This window comes from Lingula anatina, chromosome 7 (assembly GCF_051362555.1).
Source record: "Lingula anatina isolate TDL-2025a chromosome 7, LinAna3.0, whole genome shotgun sequence".
In the NCBI taxonomy this organism is placed as follows: Eukaryota; Metazoa; Brachiopoda; class Lingulata; order Lingulida; family Lingulidae; genus Lingula; species Lingula anatina.
The window spans coordinates 3,204,908-3,226,034 of record NC_141773.1 but is presented as its reverse complement, the minus strand read 5'-3'; the positions used below and the strand labels follow the sequence as shown (position 1 = coordinate 3,226,034).

Genomic DNA, 21,127 nt, shown 5'->3' with positions numbered 1-21,127 from the left:
GCTTCCATCTTTTGCCAAAGCCTAAGCTTTCAGGAAAAATTGGTTCGCGATCCTGTCGTTACCCATGCTAGCCAACCTATTTCACAATCTTAAAATGTGCAACCGTCTTTTATACTTTGTACTCATCCACCCTATATCTCCTTCTGTGGCCAAAAGAGGAGTAATATGACACCGCCCACACGATCCCCACACAGCGAGTCTTCATTGACGGTCTGATGAACGGACTCAATTAAAAATTCGCTAGACTGAATCCACGGTATATACGCAGCGACCCCATAACATTTGAGGACATGAACATTTACTAATATTTTCATGGGTTTATTGAGTTAATATTCCCAGAAGAGAGGACGGAAAACTTGTGAATTTCATTATAAACCTGACAAGTAAAATAGATGAAGCGCGACAAATATTGGAAAGATTTCACCGAGTCTTGAACAGCGGTTTTAAACCTTTGACACTAAATTAAGGACACTGTGCCTCCTACAAGAACAGGTGAATAAAACGATGTTCACTCCAGTGGTGTATTATATCCATCTAGATTCATCCATAAAAACCTGAATATCACTCTTTGAAGTTCAGGACTATCAAACTCGAACGGCAACGGTAGCTCCTAGTATGTACAGAGAAAATGTTGCACTGGACTGCAAATATGCTTTTATTGATGACTCAAGTAGGTATTTAGGTTTCGCGAGGAACAGCAAATTTATTGGGGCAAATAATGTTCATTTGGGGATCAATTGGAGAATTAATCCAAAAGTAAACGACAGCACACGGACCAGCTCTAAAACGAAGAACTGTCACATTCTTATAATGGACATGTCAAATGATCTGTAGCCTGCTCAGGTATAGCGATGATATTTCCTGATATATACAGAGGCTGGGTGGTACTTGGGATTTCGATTCTATCATTTATGTCTTCAGCGGGAATTGAAGCATCCTCGGGGACGATGATCTTATGTTTTCGACAGGATAAATATTTTCCGGACTCGTCCCTTGCGCAGCTTGGTGAGAACCTTTCAGTATATGTAATTTCAGGGGAGAGGGGGGTTGCTACTTACGATAAATAATTATATAAAAGATATAATGCATTCCAATTTTTGTCATATTATTGAAAATTCTAACCCACAGGGTGGTACATAAAAAAGACCTATTTTATTTTCCATCTCAATTTTGATATACATTTAATTAAGATATTCAAACTTTCTTTCAACAAATCATTTCAGGATGACCATTTTATCTTTGCAAATTCTGCAAAAATTGGAAACATCTAAGCCAGTCAAATTTCAATAATTGAAAATATGCTTTATCCACGCTCTTCGCTGCTGAATAACGGCATTGAAACAGACAATGACTCTTGCGATTATGTCAGCCGGACTGTACCTTACTTTTCTTTGAATGTTGGTCTTGAAAGTGTGTAGAGTTGTTAGCAAAGATTCTTTCCTTAAGGCACCCCCAAAAGAAGAAATCTGGGGGATTGACATCTGGCGAGTATTGTGGCCAAGGAAAGTCTGTGCGGCATGAAATGATGATGATTAAATTATGACTAGCTTAAAGGTTTCCAAATTCTGCAGAATTTGCAAGGATAAATTTGTCATCCTTATGGAATAATTTGGTGAAAGAAAGTTGGAAATATATTAATTACACCAAAATTGAGATGGGGAGTAAAATAGGTCATTTTTATGGACCATCCTGTAAAAACTTAAAGACACTCTGTTGACCCTGTTTTTCCTGAGTTATGCCTGCCACCCATACGACAATATATTTCCCAAAGTGTACGCTGTAGTGAATTATTAATGCAAATGCATATATTCTTCTTCCTAAATTCTAAAGGGGGTAACCTTTTTATCTCGTTTTGTATAAAATATATATTCGAGTTTTTTTTTTGCATTTCTGTTTTTCAGGGATTCCTTATACAGTGTACTGTGTGTTTAAGATCTCATTGAGTAACTTTGTATTCATGGCTTTGTTTCGGGCTGGAAAACTTAGCCTTCGCCAATTTATAGCTATTGCGGGATCCTTAACAGTGCTGGGATTGGTTCTGGCATCTTTTGCTAATGGTCCCAATTCTGTGGCCGTAGCCTTTGGCATTTTATATGGAACTGGAGATGGGTTGTGTTGTATAAGTACGTATTCCTTCATAGCACTTTGGTTCCCTTGGACACATAGATTCCATGTGTTTTCAGCCACTGCGTTGAATGTTATGGAACCGCTGGGTAAGTACCCACAACAGTTAAATATTGCCCAATTAAGTTATATAATCATTAACATGGTAATGGATAATATCACAACATCACATCATTACATAATCAGGCCTACCCAGCTACCAGACTCGGTACCGAATTATCCCGAAATTACCGGTAGATCGGACCACACTACCCGTTTTCAAGGTGTGCGTCAGTACGCATTTCACAGTATCATACCAGGAACAAATTTTGAGATGAGAGGCACTACTTTCCAACCCCGCTGAGAATCATCACTATCATATCGCGTACTAGGCAAGAGCGGTGTCGCGTCTGATACTTCGAAGCGCGTCCTGATACACACCTTGAAAACGGGTAGTGTGGTCCGATCTACTGGTGAATACAGGATCATTCGATGCTGAGTCTGGTAGTTGGGTAGGCCTGATAATATCCAAGTAGATTATAAAACTTGTAAAATCTCTCTAAATCTCTATGCGGCCCCTCTCTTTTTATCCGAATCTTGCCATGATATAGATAACTATAACCGTTTTCTTTAGGAGGGTCCATCTTTAATATCATTAACGCGAAGATGTGTGAAAGCACGTTGCTGGGGTGGCGATGGGCGTTTAGAGTTTATGCAGCTACCTTTGCATGTCTTGGTCTTCTTCAAGTTCTGGTATTTGGGAATCCTCCAATGATGTCATCAGATGAACGGGGCAAAGGCACCAATAAAGAGTGGGTTGATGTTTGATGTACAGAGACACGACCACTTAAAACACTTGATACACTAGATTTTTTTAAACGGAAGTTTTTTTTATTACACATGAATAGTTACAATTATGCACAAAAACAGGAAGCAATTTTCTTAGGTGCAATATGCTCTTCCGTACTAGAAAAAAAAAAATCAAAAAAAAAAAAAAAAAAAAAAAAAAAAACAATGCCATGTGTACAATTCACTATTCTGCCGTGACCGAATAAAATGACAAAATATTTTAAATAATTCACTGACTGAATTTACTGTTTATGTCGCTCAATGCTGAATAGAAACCTGCGAAAGATGAATCCCGCTTTGATATGATAGAAACAAGATAAATAAAGTCTTCATCCATGGAGACCATTCATTACGACCAGCAATTATAGCAATTATATTGAAGAGAAGTCTGTTTCAAAATTCAAAACTATCTATTTCAAATGATCCTTTTTTTTTCAGATCAGGTTTGTTACAGAAACCACCCTGGTCTACGTGTTCTAAAGTGGGCATTCATGGCTTATGGGCCATGGCAGCCTGCTGTAAAGGATTCGGTTATATTTTGCCTTCTGTAATACTGGTAAGTATATCGGGTGGCTAAAAGACCTTAATAATTTCAAAGTTTAGTAGCTTCAACAGTTCACAAGCTTGGTCCTTATGTTTTGACTACTTTTTGTTTCTTTAGCCCTTTTGTGTAATTGGTCTAAAAGTTAACAGTATCACTGTGCTGCTAAACGCTAAACACGCCTCAGCGATAGCCATATCAAATCACCGTATAGATATTAAAGAAGAAAATAAGTTATAATACCGATGCATCTATGGAGATCTACCATTAAGATGCAATATCTAATCCAATATACATTATTATAGAAGTTCTTCATAGGTGCATCAGTATAATAATTTCTTTAATTTACTGCGGGCTAAAATGTCAGCTTTATTATTCGAAAGACCAGCATTTAATTGTCGCTCATTTTCTGCAGCCAAAGCATACGACTGACCTAGGCTATACAAAAGACGAAGCAGGGTATGTAATGGCCATTTTCGGGATCATGGGTATGGTTGGTGAGGCGTTATCCTCTTTTGTCGGGGATTTCCTCAAAGGGAACTTGATGGCGGTGAACTTGGTAGCAGCTACGGTACTCATTATTAATAATATTGCTGCAGCATATTCTACATCTTTGACGGCCATATTTGTATATGGTGCCGGTAAGTGTTTTTATTTTTCTTTTCTTTGTCTTACACCCCATTCTCATAGATTAGATCGACCTACATTGGATCGACCTAACTCCCTGGGGGTTCACGCTAAATAGCTGTCAGCCGGGCGGACACGAAAGTTAATTACCCCTTAAAGCTTGTAGTAGGCGGGGACGGACACTTGAGGGGGATTATCTGACAGTAATCTAGTGAGACTCCCCGCGGTGATAGATCGATCTAAAAGTTGTGAGAACAGAGCCTTATATTTCACTGTTCACTTTTATTATCAGGCGTCTATACAGGGGCCGGTTTCACAAAGCAGTAGTTAGTTAGCGATCGGTAGTTAGCCTCTCGCTAGTTATAGTGCCGTTTCACGAAGCAGTCGCTAGTTCTCTCGCTCGTTATTGTCTCGTTGTTGCCTTGGATATTTAACGACTGGTCAGACCAGTCGCTAACTCTAGAGTTTCATCGTACGCATGCGTAATGAGTGAAATAAAAAGGTTGCTTAGTTACCGTTGTCTGTCGTTTGTCTTTGTATCCAATATGGCGGCTACTTTTCTTGCTATCCGTACCGCCAGACGGCAACGTAGACTACGACGTTTTCATGAAAGGCAGAATCTATTAGAATATACACACGATGATGCAATTTACAAGAGGTTGCGCCTAGCTGTGACAAAAAGAGCGGCAAAAAGGTGGTGGAGATCCTTTACGACGACCTCAAAGCAGACGTTCTTATGCATTTTCAGCCACCAAAAATTGGAGAGTTAGTGCTTTCGTGACACTTTTACGCAAGAGTTCCACTTCCGGCAGACGGTTTCGAGACTACGGAGAGTAACGAGAGAACTAACGACCGAACTTTACGACTGAACTTAGCGATGAGTTAACGACTGCTTCGTGAAACACCCCTCGAAAATCGCTAAGTTTGCTCGTTAGCGAGGTAGTTCAGTAGTTAGTTGTTCTAACTAACTACTGCTTTGTGAAACCGGCCCCAGGGTAGCTGTAATTGTCTGTGCAAGTACTTTTAGCGTTGATTGATTGCATCGATGTCAATTGTACTCCCAGAAATAAAACAATGGCGTATTACTCGTAATCAGGTTTTTGCTGTAATTTTAAATGTTCAAACCCAGCAATAAATTCTAACATTGCTCTTAGAATTCCTTTTTGAATATAAATCATGAACAAATTAAATTTGAGCGTGCTTTAAGGTAAAATATCTTTTATGATTGAAACAATTTTCAAAATGTTTTTTAGTATCAGGTTTTAGCGTTGGCTTTATGGTGTACTTTTCCGTCAACTATGAGATCATGGACGGAGAGAATGTCGCTACATTATTCATGACAATGCGGTTTAGTAAAGGTATCGGAGCTGCTGTTGGACCATATTTGGCAGGTAGAATTTGTTTTTTTAGAATGGCAACATGGCCAACCTAACCTTCTTTCAAAAACAAATATATTTGCCCCAAGTTATGTAAAAATTAAATCATTGTTGACAGATATAATATGTTTTGCTGTTTTTGTTTAAAGACCTCAGTGGACGCACGACATTTGTTTTTCTTTTTCTCTTTGAAAAACATTAACTTCGACCCATTTTTTGTCTTTATCAGCTGTGGTTGAAGTATAGTCTTATTGGAAGTTAAAACGCTCCTGGGGTGTTAATTGAGTGTTTAAACACTACAATTCAAGTATCAAGTAAATTGTAAAGTTTCTTTGGTATAGCTCGCTTAAATATTATTACCGTTATTTCTCCAGGTTACGTCTGTGATGTTTCGGGTAGCTACTTCACGGTGTTCCTGGCAATTGCTTCATGTTTCGGCGTGTTTGCCCTAGGAACAGGTGTTCTTATATCTATAAATAAATGGAGAAACCTTCGTGGTCTAGAACTGATGAAGAGCGGTCGTGCGATATGTTACAGTAGTTAAACTATATGTAATAGAATAACCTAAACTAAGCAAACTAAAATATACTTAATCCTTTTAACAAAGTAAAACTAAACTCTTAAATAACAAATAAAACTTAACTCTTAAATAACAAATTCAATTGTAAATATATATGCCATACACGTGAGAGAGCGAATCAAAATAATGTAAATGAACTAACAGAAAAAATTACATGGACTAAGATTTAAAAGAAATAATTAAAGAACATTGTGATGAAATGACATGAACTAAAGAAACTAAAATATACTTAGCTTTACAACTTAATTAAACAAAACTCTTAAATAACACAAATGAGAAAAGGCAAACCAATCAAGGCAGTATATGGGATTGTCATGGCATGATGTGATATATTGTTAAAACTTGTTGATAAAGCCTAACAATACTACTTGTGCATTTTGAGCGTTTTCTCAAATTTAGGTTTAAAGTTACAAGTTATTACAGTGCATTTTTCATTGTGGTAGTTGCGCTAGTCAATAGCTGGCACATTTAGAATCCAGTTGCTTGCATTCTTGCCTACAAAATCCCAAAGTCGGCAAGATGTTTATAATTGAGATTATGTGTAACTTTTAAGTAAAGATGCTACTTAAGAATTATAGAGTTGAAGGACTATTCTTTAAGACTTGTATAAAGAATATCCGCAAAATCTATGAGATATTTATGTAAAGAACACAGACGTTCATGATATGAGATCATTTTATAATTCATTTTTACATCATTTGTTTTTCTTTACAGTTGTCAGCATTGCTCTGGAGTACAGTTTGTTTTGTTCATAATAAATCATTGTAAACAACACAGAGCTGTTGTTGATAAGTTTGCATGCAGTCCAATGCATATTAATTATATCCAATATACATACAAATACGGTATGAACATGAATCAGTAACATTGGAATACAGACATAGACACTCATGCGGGTTGCATGATGTTTGCCCACAAAAAGAACGCTTATTATGCAATGCGATATGTATTTCTTGGTAAGGCAGATACCTCTATGTTAATGTCTTTGTGATACCGCCCACATGACCCCGCACACAGCCAGTCTACACTGACGGTCTGTTACACATACGCAATTGAAAAAAGAAAACCGCAATATTGAATGTACTGAATATATGCGGTGAACCGTTTACGTTTGAGGATGTGAACATTTAGTCATACTTTTGTGGATTTATGGGGCTAATGATTCAAGACGTAAGGACGGGAAACTTTTTTATTTCATTTTTAACCTGAAAAGTTAAATGGATTAATAGAGCGCAAAAAATGTTGAAAAGAGTTCACCGAGTCTTGAATTACGGTTTGAAACCTTTGACACTCACTAAAGGATACTACATGGATCAGGTCAACTGTGCCTCCTACAAGAATGGGTAAATAAAATGTCTCTCGTCGCGGCATAGATGAACTGATGTTCACTCCAGTGGTGTATTATTTCCATGGATTCATCTATAAAATGTTGAGCACCCACTCTTGGAAATTCACGATTATCAAACTAGAACAAAGAAGCAAGACAACGATAGCTCCGGGTATTTACAGACATTATGTTGTACCGGATTGAAATTCTTCTATTTGTGACTCAAATGGAAATTTAGAGTTCGTGAGAAACAGCAATCTGATTGGTACAAATAATGTTCATTTGGGGATCAATTATTCCTGAATTCATCCAAAAGTAAACGGCAGCACACGGACTAGCTCTAAAGCAAAGAACTGTCACATTCTTACAAAGGACGTATCAAGTGATATGTAGCCTGATTAGTTATAACGATGGTATCTCCTGATATATACATAGGCTGGGTGGTACTTGGGATTTCAATTCTATCATTTACGTCCTCAGCGGGCATTGAGGCATCCTGGGGGACGATGATCTTATGTTTTCGACAGGATAAATATTTTCCGGAATCGTCCCTTGCGCAGCTTGGTGAGAACATTTCTGAATTTGTATTTTTTATTATTATTATTATTTTTTTTTTTTTGGGGGGGGGGGGGAGGTCGATAGATATGATATTAAAAACAATGATAAAATATGACGCATTTCTATCATTGTCATATTAAAGAAATATCTAATTTAAAAACTTTAGCCCAAGGATGCTCTGCTTTTGACGTTGACCCTGCATTTGCTTAGTTTTGCCTGCGACACATATTAAGATCTACATCTCCAAGTGTACGTCATAGTAAATAATTTATGCAAATGCATATTTCTATTCAAATGTTCTTGACAGTGTGTGGAAAGATAACAAATATAATACAATAACTTAGCAAGGAAAGATAATTCATATAGGGGGGTGGCAAATCCCCAAAAAGTGCTTTATTTAAGGAGTTAAATGTCTTCGTTTTAAACAGACCTGAATTATATATCAATTTAAAACTCAAGGTCTGCTGGTGTAGGTAAGCCATGATGTGGAAATGGCAATTGCCTACGTAACCATGGAAACGGACATAATCGAAGATGGCCGCCTGTTTTTTTTTTTTTTTTTTTTGTCATTTTTTTTTCTAAGAATACAAATCATTGATAAAAATACTTTTAACATTGTGTATCACGTGACCCTTTCGTATTTTCTGGTGAGGCAGGTTATGGGCTAAAAAATATTGGACATTGACACGCAGCCATTTAAAGAGTAGCCTTTATCAATTAACATTGGTCTCGTTCTTTATTAAGTATCAGATATATTCGAGTTGCATTCACTTCTGTTTTTCAGGGATACCTTTTACAGTGTACTGTGTATTTAAGATGTCACTGAGTAACCTAGTATTCATGGCTTTGTCTGGGGCTGGAAAACTTAGCCTTCGCCAGTTTATAGCCGTCGGGGTATCTTTAACAGTGCTGGGACTGATTCTGGCATCTTTTGCTAATGGTCCCCATTCTGTGGCCATAGCCTTTGGCATTATATATGGAACTGGAGATGGGTTGTGTTGTATAAGTATGTATTCACTTATAGCACTTTGGTTCCCTTGGACACATAGATTCCACGTGTTTTCAACCAGTGCGTTGAATGTAATGGAACATCTGGGTAAGTAGTCACAGCAGTGAAGCATCGTCTAATACATTTATTTACATTGAAATAATATTACCATATTATGATATCTAAGCATATAATAAAACCTATTAAATCTAACCTCTCTCTAAATCTCTTTTCTCACCCTCTCTCTCTTTCTTTCTTTCTTTCTCTTGAATTTTGCTATGATAGAGATAACTTTTATAATTTTTTTCAGGAGGGTCAATCTTTAATAACGTTAACGCGAAGATGTGTGAAACCACATTACTGGGGTGGCGAGGAGTGTTTAGAGTTTATGCAGCTACCTTAACATGTTTAGGTCTTCTCCTACTTCTGGTATTCGGGAATCCTCCAATGACGTCATCAGACGTACGGGACAAGGGTGCCAGTAAAGAGTGCGTTGAAGTTTGACACGCTTGGGTGTAGCCACATAAAACGTGATACATAAGAATTTTTCTGCAGATTTTTTTACACATTTATAATTACGCTTTTGCACTCAAGCAGGAGGCAATTTGCCTAGGAGCAATATGCTCTTCCTCCCTAGAAATAAACACAATACCAAGTCTACAATACATTAGTCTGCCGTAACCGAATAAAATAAAATATTTTAAATAATTTAATACTCTCTGGTTTTGCAGTCTATTTCACTCAATATTAAATAGAAACCTGAGAAATAGGAATAGCGCTTTGATGTGATAAAAATAAGATAAATAAAGGCTTCAGCCATGGAGATTATTCGTAAGGACTGGCTAGGGTGCCGGTGACCCTTAGGTGTACATTTGCAGCAATTAAAGCAATTAAACGTATATTGAAAAGAAGTCAGTTTCGAAATAAAAAAAATAATTGTTTCACATTTTCCTGTTTTCAGATCAGGTTTGTTACAGAAACCACCCTGGTCTACGTGTTCTAAAGTGGGCATTTATGGCATATGGGCCATGGCAGTGTGCTGTAAAGGATTCGGTTATGGCTTGCCTTTTGTAACACTGGTAAGTATTTCGGGTGGCTTAAAAACGTTACCAATTTTAAAGTTTAGTAACTTCAGCAGTTAACAAACTTGGTCTTAATATTTTGACTTCTTATCTGTTCTTTAACTCATTGTTTAATTGGACTAGGATAATAGTATCGCTGTGCTGTTAAACGCAACACAGCGATGGCCAGATAAAAACTGCATGAAGGAATTATTAATTTTTATTTTAACACGGGCTAAAATATGTCAAAGTTATTAATAAAAATCAGCATTTACTTAGAACTAGTTTTCTTTCAGCCAAAACATACTATTGACCTTGGCTATACGGAAGACGAAGCAGGGTATGTGATGGCCATTTTCGGGACCATGGGCATGGTTAGTGAGGCGTTATCCTCTTGTGTCGGGGACTATCTCAAGGGGAACTTGCTGGTGGTGAACCTGGTAGCAGCTACGGTACTCATTATCAACAATATTGCTTCAGCATATTCTACATCTTTGACGGCCATATTTGTATATGGTGCCGGTAAGTGTTTTTATTTTACTTTTCTTTTTCTTTTATTTCACTGTTCACTTTAATCATCTGGCCTCTTTAGAAGTTAGTTATAATTGTTTTTGATAGTAATTTTTAGTGTTGATTGATTAAATATATGTCAGTTGTACTCCAAGAAATAAAACAATGTTGTGACACTCGTAATCAGGTTTTGCTGTGAAAAATCCAAGCATTGCTCTTAGAATTCCTTTATGAATATAAATAATGACCAACAGCGTGCTTTAAAGTAAAAATATCTTTTGGTTTAAAACAAATTTCAAAATGTCTTTTAGTATCCGGTTTTAGCTTTGGCTGTTTCGTGTACTTTTCCGTCAACTATGAGATCATGGACGGAGAGAATGTCGCTACATTATTCATGACAATGCGCATCAGTGAAGGTATCGGGGCTGCTGTAGGACCATATTTTGCAGGTAGGATTAGGTATTCAAAATGACAACATGATCCACGTACGCTAGATGCAAAGGTTCATTGCTTTAAAAATAAATTAAATCTCTTTGATCTAAGTTATGTAAGATATGAAATAATGATTGACAAATCTTGAATGTTTCGTTGCTTCAATTAAAGACTTCAATGGACATGCGGCATTTGTTTTTCCTTTTCTTGTTGAACGATAGTAACCTTCAATGTTTTCCTACCTATTTTTTCCAAATTAGTTATGATTTAAGTATAGTCTTATTAGAAGTTAAAACGCTGCTGGGCTGTTGGATGTCTCAGTACTACAATTTAAGTATAAATTAAATTTTAAAGTTTCTTTAGTATAGCTCGCTTAAATATTAATATTATTTCTTCAGGTCACGTGCGTGATGTTTCTGGTAGCTACTTCACAGTGTTTTTGACAACTGCTTCATGTTTCGGCGTGTTTGCTCTAGGATCAGGTATTCTTATATTTATAAATAAGTGGAGAAACCTTCGTGGTCTAGAACTGATGAAGAACGGTAGTGCGATGTTACAGTAGTTAGAGCATATACGGCTGTTTCACAATCAGGGGTACAAAATAGGGGTCACATTGAGAGAAAAATGAACTCTGATGCATTTGTTTAATTTTGTAACAGATAAAAAGGATAACATCTTAACTATGACATCCAACATTTTAAGAACACAATATTAATTATTTTTTTTTTGTGTTACGTTCAAATTAACAGAACGCCTCTTAGGCTATGATTGGGTGGTACGGACACTACACATTCAAGTAACTGATGCTTTTGTAACTGAAATATCATATTGTTTACCAGTTATGTTTGCCAACATTCTAAAAATATCAATGTAAATATATAACAACAGTACTTTAACCAAAAGGATACAAGTACATGTATTAATCAAAATGTTTTTTGGAGAAACACCACAGCACGTTTTTCAGTGGATGCTGGTGCTTGGTTGTGTGTCATTCAGTTTTACTTTCATTCACCAGACTAATTTAAACGTTTTCTTCCTGTTGCTTGGTCTTATTTATTTATTTATTTATTTATTTATTTTTGTTTCAGTCTTGATTCTTGTTTTTCGAGTCTTTTCTTCTTTTTCATCTCTCGTTAATTTGCACCTCTTGCTCTGCTGTTTTCAGCATTGTTGGGTTTCTGCTTCTCCTTTACTCTCTGTCAGTATGCCCTAATTTCTTCTCTCATCTTTAGTCTTTCTTGCTGGGCCAGCCTTGGATGATTCTTCATTATTTTTGCTTCTCTGCTATGTTACGTGCATTCAACATCTTCCTTACGTGCTTCAGCATGACTATAAGCTCTTTGACGGGTTTTTTTCCAAATTATTTTTGCTGACAGTAAAAATGTTCTTTTCCTATTTGGCTTTTGTTCATTGTCATCCATGTTTGACACTTCATCCACTGAGCGTATTATAAATATGCCTCTGTTAATTATGCATGTATTGTAGTGTCCATACCCCCTCAACATATATCATATACATTAATCCATAGAATATTAATCCATATACAATTTATTATTTTGCAATTAGCTATATTAGGCAATATATTGGAAGCAATATTGTTCATTTAGAATGCAAAGAGCATCTTTACTAATATTATATTTTTGCAAAATGTCTTGCCTGACTCCTATTAATTAGTATCACTTTATCGAATATACATTTATATACAATGTTTTTTCTAAACATCATAGGACATGAATGTATTTTATACAATTTAGAACAACATTTTGTACCATATTTTGAAGTTTTATCATCATTAATAAGTAGCCAGTTATCCAATGGTTAATGTATAACTTGGGGGTACGGACACTACAGTAGGGGTACGGACACTACATTTGACACCAAATTCTTGCATATCTTTTCATAATAAGGGGTAATGTGCTATTTTCTCCCTGAAAAATAAATGTCAGTGTGGACATACATAAAATAATAAAATCAGACAGAATATGCTGTGATTCCTAAATAAAACAGATGGGGAGGGGGGGGGGGGGGTACGGACACTACAAAAATTAGGAGACACCAAGGGGCTCATGATTATAAATACCATGGCATTATTAACAATGGTTACATATGCACAACTCCTTTATTATGTTTAAGTCATAACATGGTAAATTCATCATTATTATCACGTAGGTGATTTCAAAGTAATATGTGGCCTTATCAGACATGTTTTTCATTGCATTAACAAAAATAAGTAAAATGTGTACAAAAGTCTGTTTCAGCAAAATGGTTAAATAATTTTTTCTCAGAACATTTCTTTGGAAGAACCTGCTAGAAGAGAAGACATATGTTGTGGGAATTACATACCTATATCATATTCACCATAAATCATTGACATAAAAAGCTAGTGCATCATATTTATGACCTTAATTGCAAATGACCCATCGTAACAGCTAAAAATAGGTACTTTTTGAAGACGTAATTGGCTTTTTTTTGTAAATTGTAGTCCGATTATTATAATTCTTTTTTATTTTGCTCCTATGAACAGTGTCTTTGATATCAGTCTATCAGCAATCTCTAATCATAAATTGCTAATTTATCAGACACTTGCAACATTAACCACATTTAATTGTTCAACCTGATTGTGAAACAGCCTTATAGCATTGAAGATGTGGATAATACTTTTGGCGATTCAAGTTCGACCAGCCAAATACGAGTGGACAACAGAGTGGTGACGTTGCAGTTCTTGTTTATTGATCCGTGCTGGGCAACTTGTGAGTAAGTCGGAGAAATATCTGTGATATCTAGTAAAAACGAATCTGTTATTCGTCGGGTAAAGGTTACCCACTGAGCGATCAAGATTCAGGACAGGAGACGCGGTTATCCACTAAATACCCATAATTGGCTCATGTGAGCACCACTCAAAGATTTTCATAGGCTTATATACATGTATATGGTTAGACCATCAGCAAACGTTAAGAGAAACGTAGCCTATTTTCAAATTGGGGTCTACTGGTATGTTAGTCTACAGTTGCAGTTGTGTGGATTTTAGAACCTTCAGACTGTGCCCCCCCCCCCCCCCACGCCGTACATACCGGGAATAACAACCATTTTCTCGGATATCGATTCTGTAACGAGCATTGTCGTTTTAATCAAAATGATTAAAAAGGAATTTTAAAGTAATCTTGAAAGATGTTTAGTGTTTATGATAAACAAGTGAATTGTTTAAATTGCATATGCAACTTGCTGGCAAGGTCAGCTATTACAGGAGTGAATAAGTCCAGCTGTGAGAAGCGTGGAGTGATATAGTGATGTGCGCACCGTTGGAATTTGACCCGTTGAAATTTGGCTTCTTGGGTGTTAATTGGGTGTTTTAACACTACATTTCAAGAATGAAGTAAATTGCAACTTTTATTTGGTATAGTTCCCTAAAATAATTATATCGTTATTTCTTCAGGTTATATTCATGATGTTTCGGGTAGCTACTTCACGGTGTTCCTGGCAATTGCTTCATGTTTCGTCGTGTTTGCCCTAGGAACAGGTGTTCTTATATTTATAAATAAGTGGAGAAACCTTCGTGGTCTAGAACTTATGAAGAACGGTCGTGCGATATGTTACAGTAGTTAAATCACATGGCTTAATAGCATTGATGATGTGGATAATACCTTTTACGATTGACTCGCCCAACCAAATACTGTGGACGACAGAGAGGTGACGTTCTTGTGTATTTAACAGTAGTAAATGTGACTTGTGGATTACTCAAGAACGTTAGTTTTAAATACATTTATGTACTGAAAATGTATATGCGACACACGTGAGAAGGCGAATGTTTCAATATTACATAAAAGAACCAACAGAACAAATTACATGAACTAAGACAAAAAGGAAATAAAATGCATTCAAACTGAAATAACATAAGCTAAGCAAACTAAAATATGCTTACCTTTTTAACAAATTAAAACTTAACTCTTAAATAACAAATTCAAATGTAAATATACAGACTTAACATTTAATTTGGAATAGTTTTTGCCAAATCATAATTTATCAGCTTTTTTCCTATTTTGGATCTCCATATTTTCCAAATTATCGTTTTAAAAGGGTTACGTTCCTCAAAAAGGATCCTCATGTCAGTGTTATATGAAAATAAATCAGTAAGTTTGGAATACAGACACAGACACTCATGTGGGTTGCATGATAGTTGGCCATATCACAAAAAGAACTCATGTCGTGCAATGCGATATGTATTTCTAAGTAAGACAGATACCTCTATGTTAATGTCTTTGTGATACCGCCGACATGACCCCGCACACAGCCAGTCTACACTGACGGTCTGATACACATACGCTATTGAAAAAAGAAAACCGCAAGATTGAAGTGATAGATACAATACGAGTCGCCGAGCTGTACGTGAAATATTACGAGTGTATTGGCGAGCCGCAGGCGAGACAATACACGGGTAATTTTCACGTACAGCTTGGCGACGAGTGTTGTATCTGGCTTAAACCACGGCCTCTGATTGGCTACTACACTAGTAGTGCTACAGACCGTGGAACGCACTCGTACATGACGTGCTTGTATGTCGAATACAGCACGGCCGAGTCTTTTGTTCTACGCGCTAGCCGTGGTTTAATGCACTGTATATACGCAGCGAACCGTTAAAATGTGAGGATGTGGACATTTACTCATACTTTTATGGATATATGGGGCTAATGTTTCAAGACAAAAGGATGAAAAACTTTTTAATTTCATTTTAAACCTGAAAAGTAAAACAGATTAAAAGACCGAGAAAAATTTTGAAAAGAGTTCGCCTACCGGTAGTCTTGAAATGCTGTTTGAATAATCTTTTGACACTCACTCAAGGATACTACACGGATTAGGTCGCCGGTGCCTCCTACAAGAACGTGAATAAAATATCGCTTGTTGAGGTATAGATGAACTGATGTTCACTCCAGTGGTGTATTATTTCCATCTGGATTCATCCATAAAAAGCTGAGCACCCACTGTTGGTAATTCAGGATTATCAAACTAGAGGAAAGAAGCACGATAACGACAGCACAGGCTATTTACATAGAATATGTTGTACTGGACTGCAATTCTTCTGTTTATGACTCAAATGGAAATTTAGAGTTCTCGAAGAACAACAATCTGAATTGGACAAATAATGTTCACTTGGGAATCAATTACAGCATTTGTCCTGAATTCATCCAAACTTAAACGACAACACTTAGATCAACTCTAAAATGAAGACCTGTCAATGCTTACAAAGGAGATGTTAAGTGATCTGTAGCCTGCTTAGGTATAGCGATGATATCTCCTGATATATACAGAGGCTGGGTGGTACTTGGGATTTCAGTGCTGTCATTTACGTCCTCAGCGGGCATTGAGGCATCCTGGGGGACGATGATCTTATGTTTTCAACAGGATAAATATTTTCCGGAATCGTCCCTTGCGCAGCTTGGTGAGAACACACACACACATATATATATATGTTTTTTTTTTTTTTTTTTTTTTTTTTTTTTTTTTTTTTGGGGGGGGGGGTTGACAGATATGATATTAAATTACATAGATGAAACATGCTGCATTTCTATCATTGTCGTATTATAAAAAAAAAAATCTATGGAAAAAACTTATGCCTAAGGACGCCCTGCTTTTGAGGATGACACTGCTTTTGATGAGTTTTGCTCGCCACACATATTAAGATCTACATTTCCAAGTGTAAATATTTATGCAAATGCATATTCGTATTCATATATTCTAGACAGTGTGTGGAAAGACTACAAATTTAATACAATAAGTTAGTAAGGAAAGATAATTTATGTATGTGAGCGGCAAATCCCCCAAAAAAGCTTTTTTTAAGGAGTTTAGTGTCCCCGTTTTACACAGACCTGAATTATATATATATAATTTTGAAACTCAGTCTGCTGGTCAAAAATAGCCATGATGTGAAAATGGCAATTGCCTATATGGAAACAGACAAAATCCAAGATGGCCGCCTGTTTTTTTCTTTTTCTTTTTTTCTTTTTTTTTTTTTTTTTTTTTTTTTTTTTTTTTCATTTCTTAAAAAATACAAATCATTGATAAACATACCTAAAACATTGTATCACATGACCTTTTCGTATTTTGTGGTGAGGCAGGTTATGGGCTAAAAATATTAGACATTGACACGCAGCCATTTAAAGAGTAGCCTTTATCAATTAACATTGGTCTCGTTCTTTATAAATATCAAATATATTTGAGTTGTATTCACTCTGTTTTTCAGGGGCACCTTTTACAGTGTATTGTGTATTTAAGATCTCACTGAGTAACTTTGTATTCATGGCTTTGTCTGAGGCTGGAAAACTTAGCCTTCGCCAGTTTATAGCTGTTGGGGTATCTTTAACAATGCTGGGACTGGTTCTGGCATCTTTTGCTAATGGTCCCCATTCTGTGGCCATAGCCTTTGGCATTTTATATGGAACTGGAGATGGATTGTGTTCTCTAAGTACTTATTCATTTATAGCACTTTGGTTCCCTTGGACACATAGATTCCACGTGTTTTCAGTCACTTCGTTGAATGTTATGGAACATCTGGGTGAGTACTCACAACAGTGAAGCATCGTCTAATACATTCATTTACATTAAAATGATTTTACCATATTATGATATCCAAGCATATAAGAAAATTTGTAAAATCTAACCTCTCTCTAAATCTCTTTTCTCTCTCTCTCTCTCTCTCTCTCTCTCTCTCCTGAATTTTGCTATGATAGAGATAACTTTTATAATTTTCTTCAGGAGGGTCCATCTTTAATAACGTTAACGCGAAGATGTGTGAAACCACATTACTTGGGTGGCGAGGAGTGTTTAGAGTTTATGCAGCTATCTTAACATGTTTTGGTCTTCTCCTACTTCTGGTATTCGGGAATCCTCCAGTGACGTCATCAGACGTACGGGACAAGGGTGCCATTAAAGAGTGCGTTGAAGTTTGACACGCTTGGATGTAGCCACATAAAACGTGATGCATCAGGATTTTTCAGCAGATTTTTTACACATTTATAATTACGCTTTTGCACCCAAACAGGAGGCAATTTGCCTAGGTGCAATATTCTCTTCCTCCCTAGAAATAAACACAATGACATGTCTACAATACATAGTCTGCCGTAACCGAATAAAATGAAATATTTAAAATGATTTAATACACTCTGGTTTTGCAGTCTATTTGACTCAATATTAAATAGAAACCTGCAAAAGAGAAATACCGCTTTGATACGATAAAAAAAGATAAATATTCAGCTATGGACATTATTCGTTAGGACTGGCCAGGGTGCTGGTGACCCTGAAGTATACAATTAAAGCAATTAAACGTATATGGTAGAGAAGTCGGTTTCAAAATTAAAAAAATAATTTGTTTCAAATGATCCTGTTTTCAGATCAGGTTTGTTACAGAAACCAGCCTGGTCTACGTGTTCTAAAGTGGGAATTTATGGCATATGGGCCGTGGCAATCTGCTGTAAAGGATTTGCTTATGGCTTGCCTTTTGTAATACTGGTAAGTATTTCGGGTTGTTAAAAAACCTTACCAAGTTTAGTAACTTCAACAGTTCACGAGCTTTGTCTTAATATTTTAACTTCTTTTATATTCTTAAACTCTTTGTGTAAACGCAAGCGCAACACAGTGATGGCCAGTTAAAAACTGGATGAAGCGATTGTTTATTTTTATTTTAACACGGGCTAAAATGTGTCAAAGTTATTAATAAAAAACAGCATTTACTTAACACTAGTTTTCTTTCAGCCAAAACATACCATTGACCTTGGCTATACGGAAGACGAAGCAGGGTATGTAATGGCCATTTTCGGAATCATGGGCATGGTTAGTGAGGCGTTATCCTCTTGTGTCGGGGACTATCTCAAGGGAAACTTGCTGGTGGTGAACTTGGTAGCAGCAACGGTACTCATTATTACTAACATTGCTGCTGCATATTCTACATCTTTGACGGCCATATTTGTATATGGTGCCGGTAAGTGTTTTTATTTTCTTTTTCTTTTATTTCACTGTTCACTTTTAGTTTAGTCAGTTAGAGGTTAGTTGTAATTGTTTTAATAGTAAATTTTAGTGTTGATTGATTAAATCAATGTCAGTTGTACTCCAAGAAATAAACAATGTTGTATTACTCGTAATCAGGTTTTGCTGTATTTTTAAATGTACAAATCCAGCAAAAAATTTTTAAATGTTCAAATCCAGCAAAAAATCCGAAGATTCTTGAAATTCCTCTTTTGAATATAAATCATGACCAAATTAAATTTGAGCGTGCTTTAATGTAAAATATCTTTTATGGTTTAAATCAAATTTAAATAAAACAATGGTGTATTACTCGTAATCAGGTTTTGCTGTAATTTTAATGTTCAAACCCAGCAAAAAAATCCTAAAATTGCTCTTATAATTCCTTTTTGAATATAAATCATGACCAAATTAAATATTAGCGTGCTTTAAGGTAAAATATCTTTTATGATTGAACTAATTTTCAAAATGTTTTTAGTATGCGGTTTTAGCTTTGGCTGTTTGGTGTACTTTTCCGTCAACTATGAGATTATGGACGGAGAGAATGTCGCTACGTTATTCATGACAATGCGCATCAGTGAAGGTATCGGGAATGCTGTAGGACCATATTTTGCAGGTAGAATGAGGTTTTTAAAATGTCAACATGATCCACGTACGCTAGATGCAAATGCTCATTGCTTTAAAGATATATCAAAGCTCTTTGTAAAAAATATAAAATAATGGTTGACAAATCTTGACTGGACATGCGGCATTTGTTTTCCCTTTTCTTGTTGAAAAATATTAATCTTCAATGTTTTCCTCCTTCGACCTATTTTTTGTCTGTTTTATGATTGAAGTATAGTCTTATTAGAAGTTAAAACGCTGCTGGGGTGTTGAGTGTTTTAACACAACAATTTAGTATAAATTAAATTTTAAAGTTTCTTTAGTATAGCTTGCTTTAATATTGATATTATTTCTTCAGGTCACGTTCGAGATGTTTCGGGTAGCTACTTCACAGTGTTCCTGGCAATTGCTTCATGTTTCGGCGTGTTTGCCCTAGGAACAGGTGTTCTTATATTTATAAATAAGTGGAGAAACTTTCGTGGTCTCGAACTAATGAAGAACGGTAGTTAGACCATATAGCATTGATGATGTATAATACTTTTAGCCATTCAAGTTCGACCAGCCAAATACTTTCTTTTAACGAGTGGACAACAGAGTTGTGACGTTGCTGTTCTTGTGTATTGATCCGTGCTGGGCAACTTGTGAGTAAGTCAGAGAAATATCTGTGATATCTAGTAAAACGAATCTGTTTTTCGTCGGATAAAGGTTAACAACAGAATGATCAAGATTCAGGACTGGACACGTGGTTATCCACTAAATACCGATAATTGGCTCATGTGAGCACCACTCAAAGGTTTTCACAGGCTTATATACATGTATATGGTTAGACCATCAGCAAACGTTAAGAAATCGTTATTCTAACGTTCTTCACCGTCACTGTTCCGAAAAACTTTGCCTAATTTCAAATTGGGGTGTACTGGTAGGTTAGTCTATAGTTGCAGTTTTGTGGATTTTAGAACCTTCAGACTGTGCCCCCCCCCCCCCCCCCACGCCGTACATACCGGAAATATCAACTATTTTCTCATTTATTCCGGGAAAGATGAAGTACCACAGCAGATATCAATTTTGTAACGAACTTTAAAATTAAAAAGGAATTTTAAAGTAATCTTGATGGTTGTTCAGTGTTTATGATAAAAAAAGGCATTGTTTAAATTGCATATGCAACTTGCTGGCAAGGTCAGCTATTACAGGAGTGAATAAGTCCATCTGTGAGAAGCGTGGAGTGATATACGTACCGTTGAAATTTGACCCTTTACTGAGAATGTCGCTCTTATTCCATCACAATTCCATTCCTTGAAACTTGAAAAATAATTTTTTTTTGAAGTAACGAATGATGGGTGCATTATCCATCAATATTTGCTCAAACTTATCAACCTTAGTTCATATGGTCATTAGATAATAATTCAAAATTACGATGTTCCGAAACCTTCGTGGTCTTGAACTAATGAAGGACAGTCAAACGATATGTTACAGTAGTTAAATCATATGTCTTAATAGCACTGATGATGTGGATAATACTTTTTTTGCGATTGACCCGCCCCACCAAATACTTAATACGTTTG

At 36.1% G+C, this 21,127-nt stretch overlaps 2 protein-coding genes across 4 annotated transcripts; both read left to right on the top strand.

Moving 5' to 3' along the window:
* Positions 1–7,267: 7,267 nt before the first annotated feature.
* On the top strand, positions 7,268–14,904 carry LOC147760619 (monocarboxylate transporter 13-like). Its single transcript, XM_087018534.1, has 7 exons — positions 7,268–7,967; positions 8,746–9,057; positions 9,260–9,437; positions 9,911–10,028; positions 10,307–10,532; positions 10,832–10,969; positions 11,351–14,904. Exons 1-7 carry the CDS (start codon positions 7,814–7,816, stop codon positions 11,512–11,514), a joined length of 1,290 nt encoding a protein of 429 aa, XP_086874660.1. The 5' UTR covers positions 7,268–7,813; the 3' UTR covers positions 11,515–14,904.
* Positions 14,905–15,431: 527 nt separating this feature from the next.
* LOC106177454 (monocarboxylate transporter 13) lies at positions 15,432–20,670 on the top strand. Of its 3 annotated transcripts, none has more exons than XM_087016852.1 (7): positions 15,432–16,386; positions 17,188–17,499; positions 17,700–17,877; positions 18,335–18,452; positions 18,696–18,921; positions 19,441–19,578; positions 19,924–20,670. In XM_087016852.1, the coding sequence occupies exons 1-7, from the start codon at positions 16,233–16,235 to the stop codon at positions 20,073–20,075; spliced, it is 1,278 nt and encodes a 425-aa protein (XP_086872978.1). In that variant the 5' UTR covers positions 15,432–16,232; the 3' UTR covers positions 20,076–20,670. The 3 variants fall into 3 exon arrangements, with proteins under 3 accessions (XP_086872978.1, XP_013415672.2, XP_086872980.1); XM_013560218.2 differs by having other exon boundaries at positions 15,434–16,224; XM_087016854.1 differs by having other exon boundaries at positions 15,434–16,386; positions 17,428–17,499.
* Positions 20,671–21,127: the final 457 nt, after the last annotated feature.

Excerpts from the sequence above, each read along its gene's own strand:
- LOC147760619 (XM_087018534.1), top strand. The coding sequence starts at position 7,814 with ATGGTATCTCCTGATATATACATAGGCTGGGTGGTACTTGGGATTTCA. Across the intron at positions 9,438-9,910 it reads GACAAGGGTGCCAGTAAAGA|ATCAGGTTTGTTACAGAAAC; the intron begins GTGCGTTGAAGT and ends TCCTGTTTTCAG. Across the intron at positions 10,533-10,831 it reads CATATTTGTATATGGTGCCG|TATCCGGTTTTAGCTTTGGC; the intron begins GTAAGTGTTTTT and ends AATGTCTTTTAG.
- LOC106177454 (XM_087016852.1), top strand. The coding sequence starts at position 16,233 with ATGATATCTCCTGATATATACAGAGGCTGGGTGGTACTTGGGATTTCA. Across the intron at positions 16,387-17,187 it reads ATCGTCCCTTGCGCAGCTTG|GGGCACCTTTTACAGTGTAT; the intron begins GTGAGAACACAC and ends TCTGTTTTTCAG. Across the intron at positions 17,878-18,334 it reads GACAAGGGTGCCATTAAAGA|ATCAGGTTTGTTACAGAAAC; the intron begins GTGCGTTGAAGT and ends TCCTGTTTTCAG.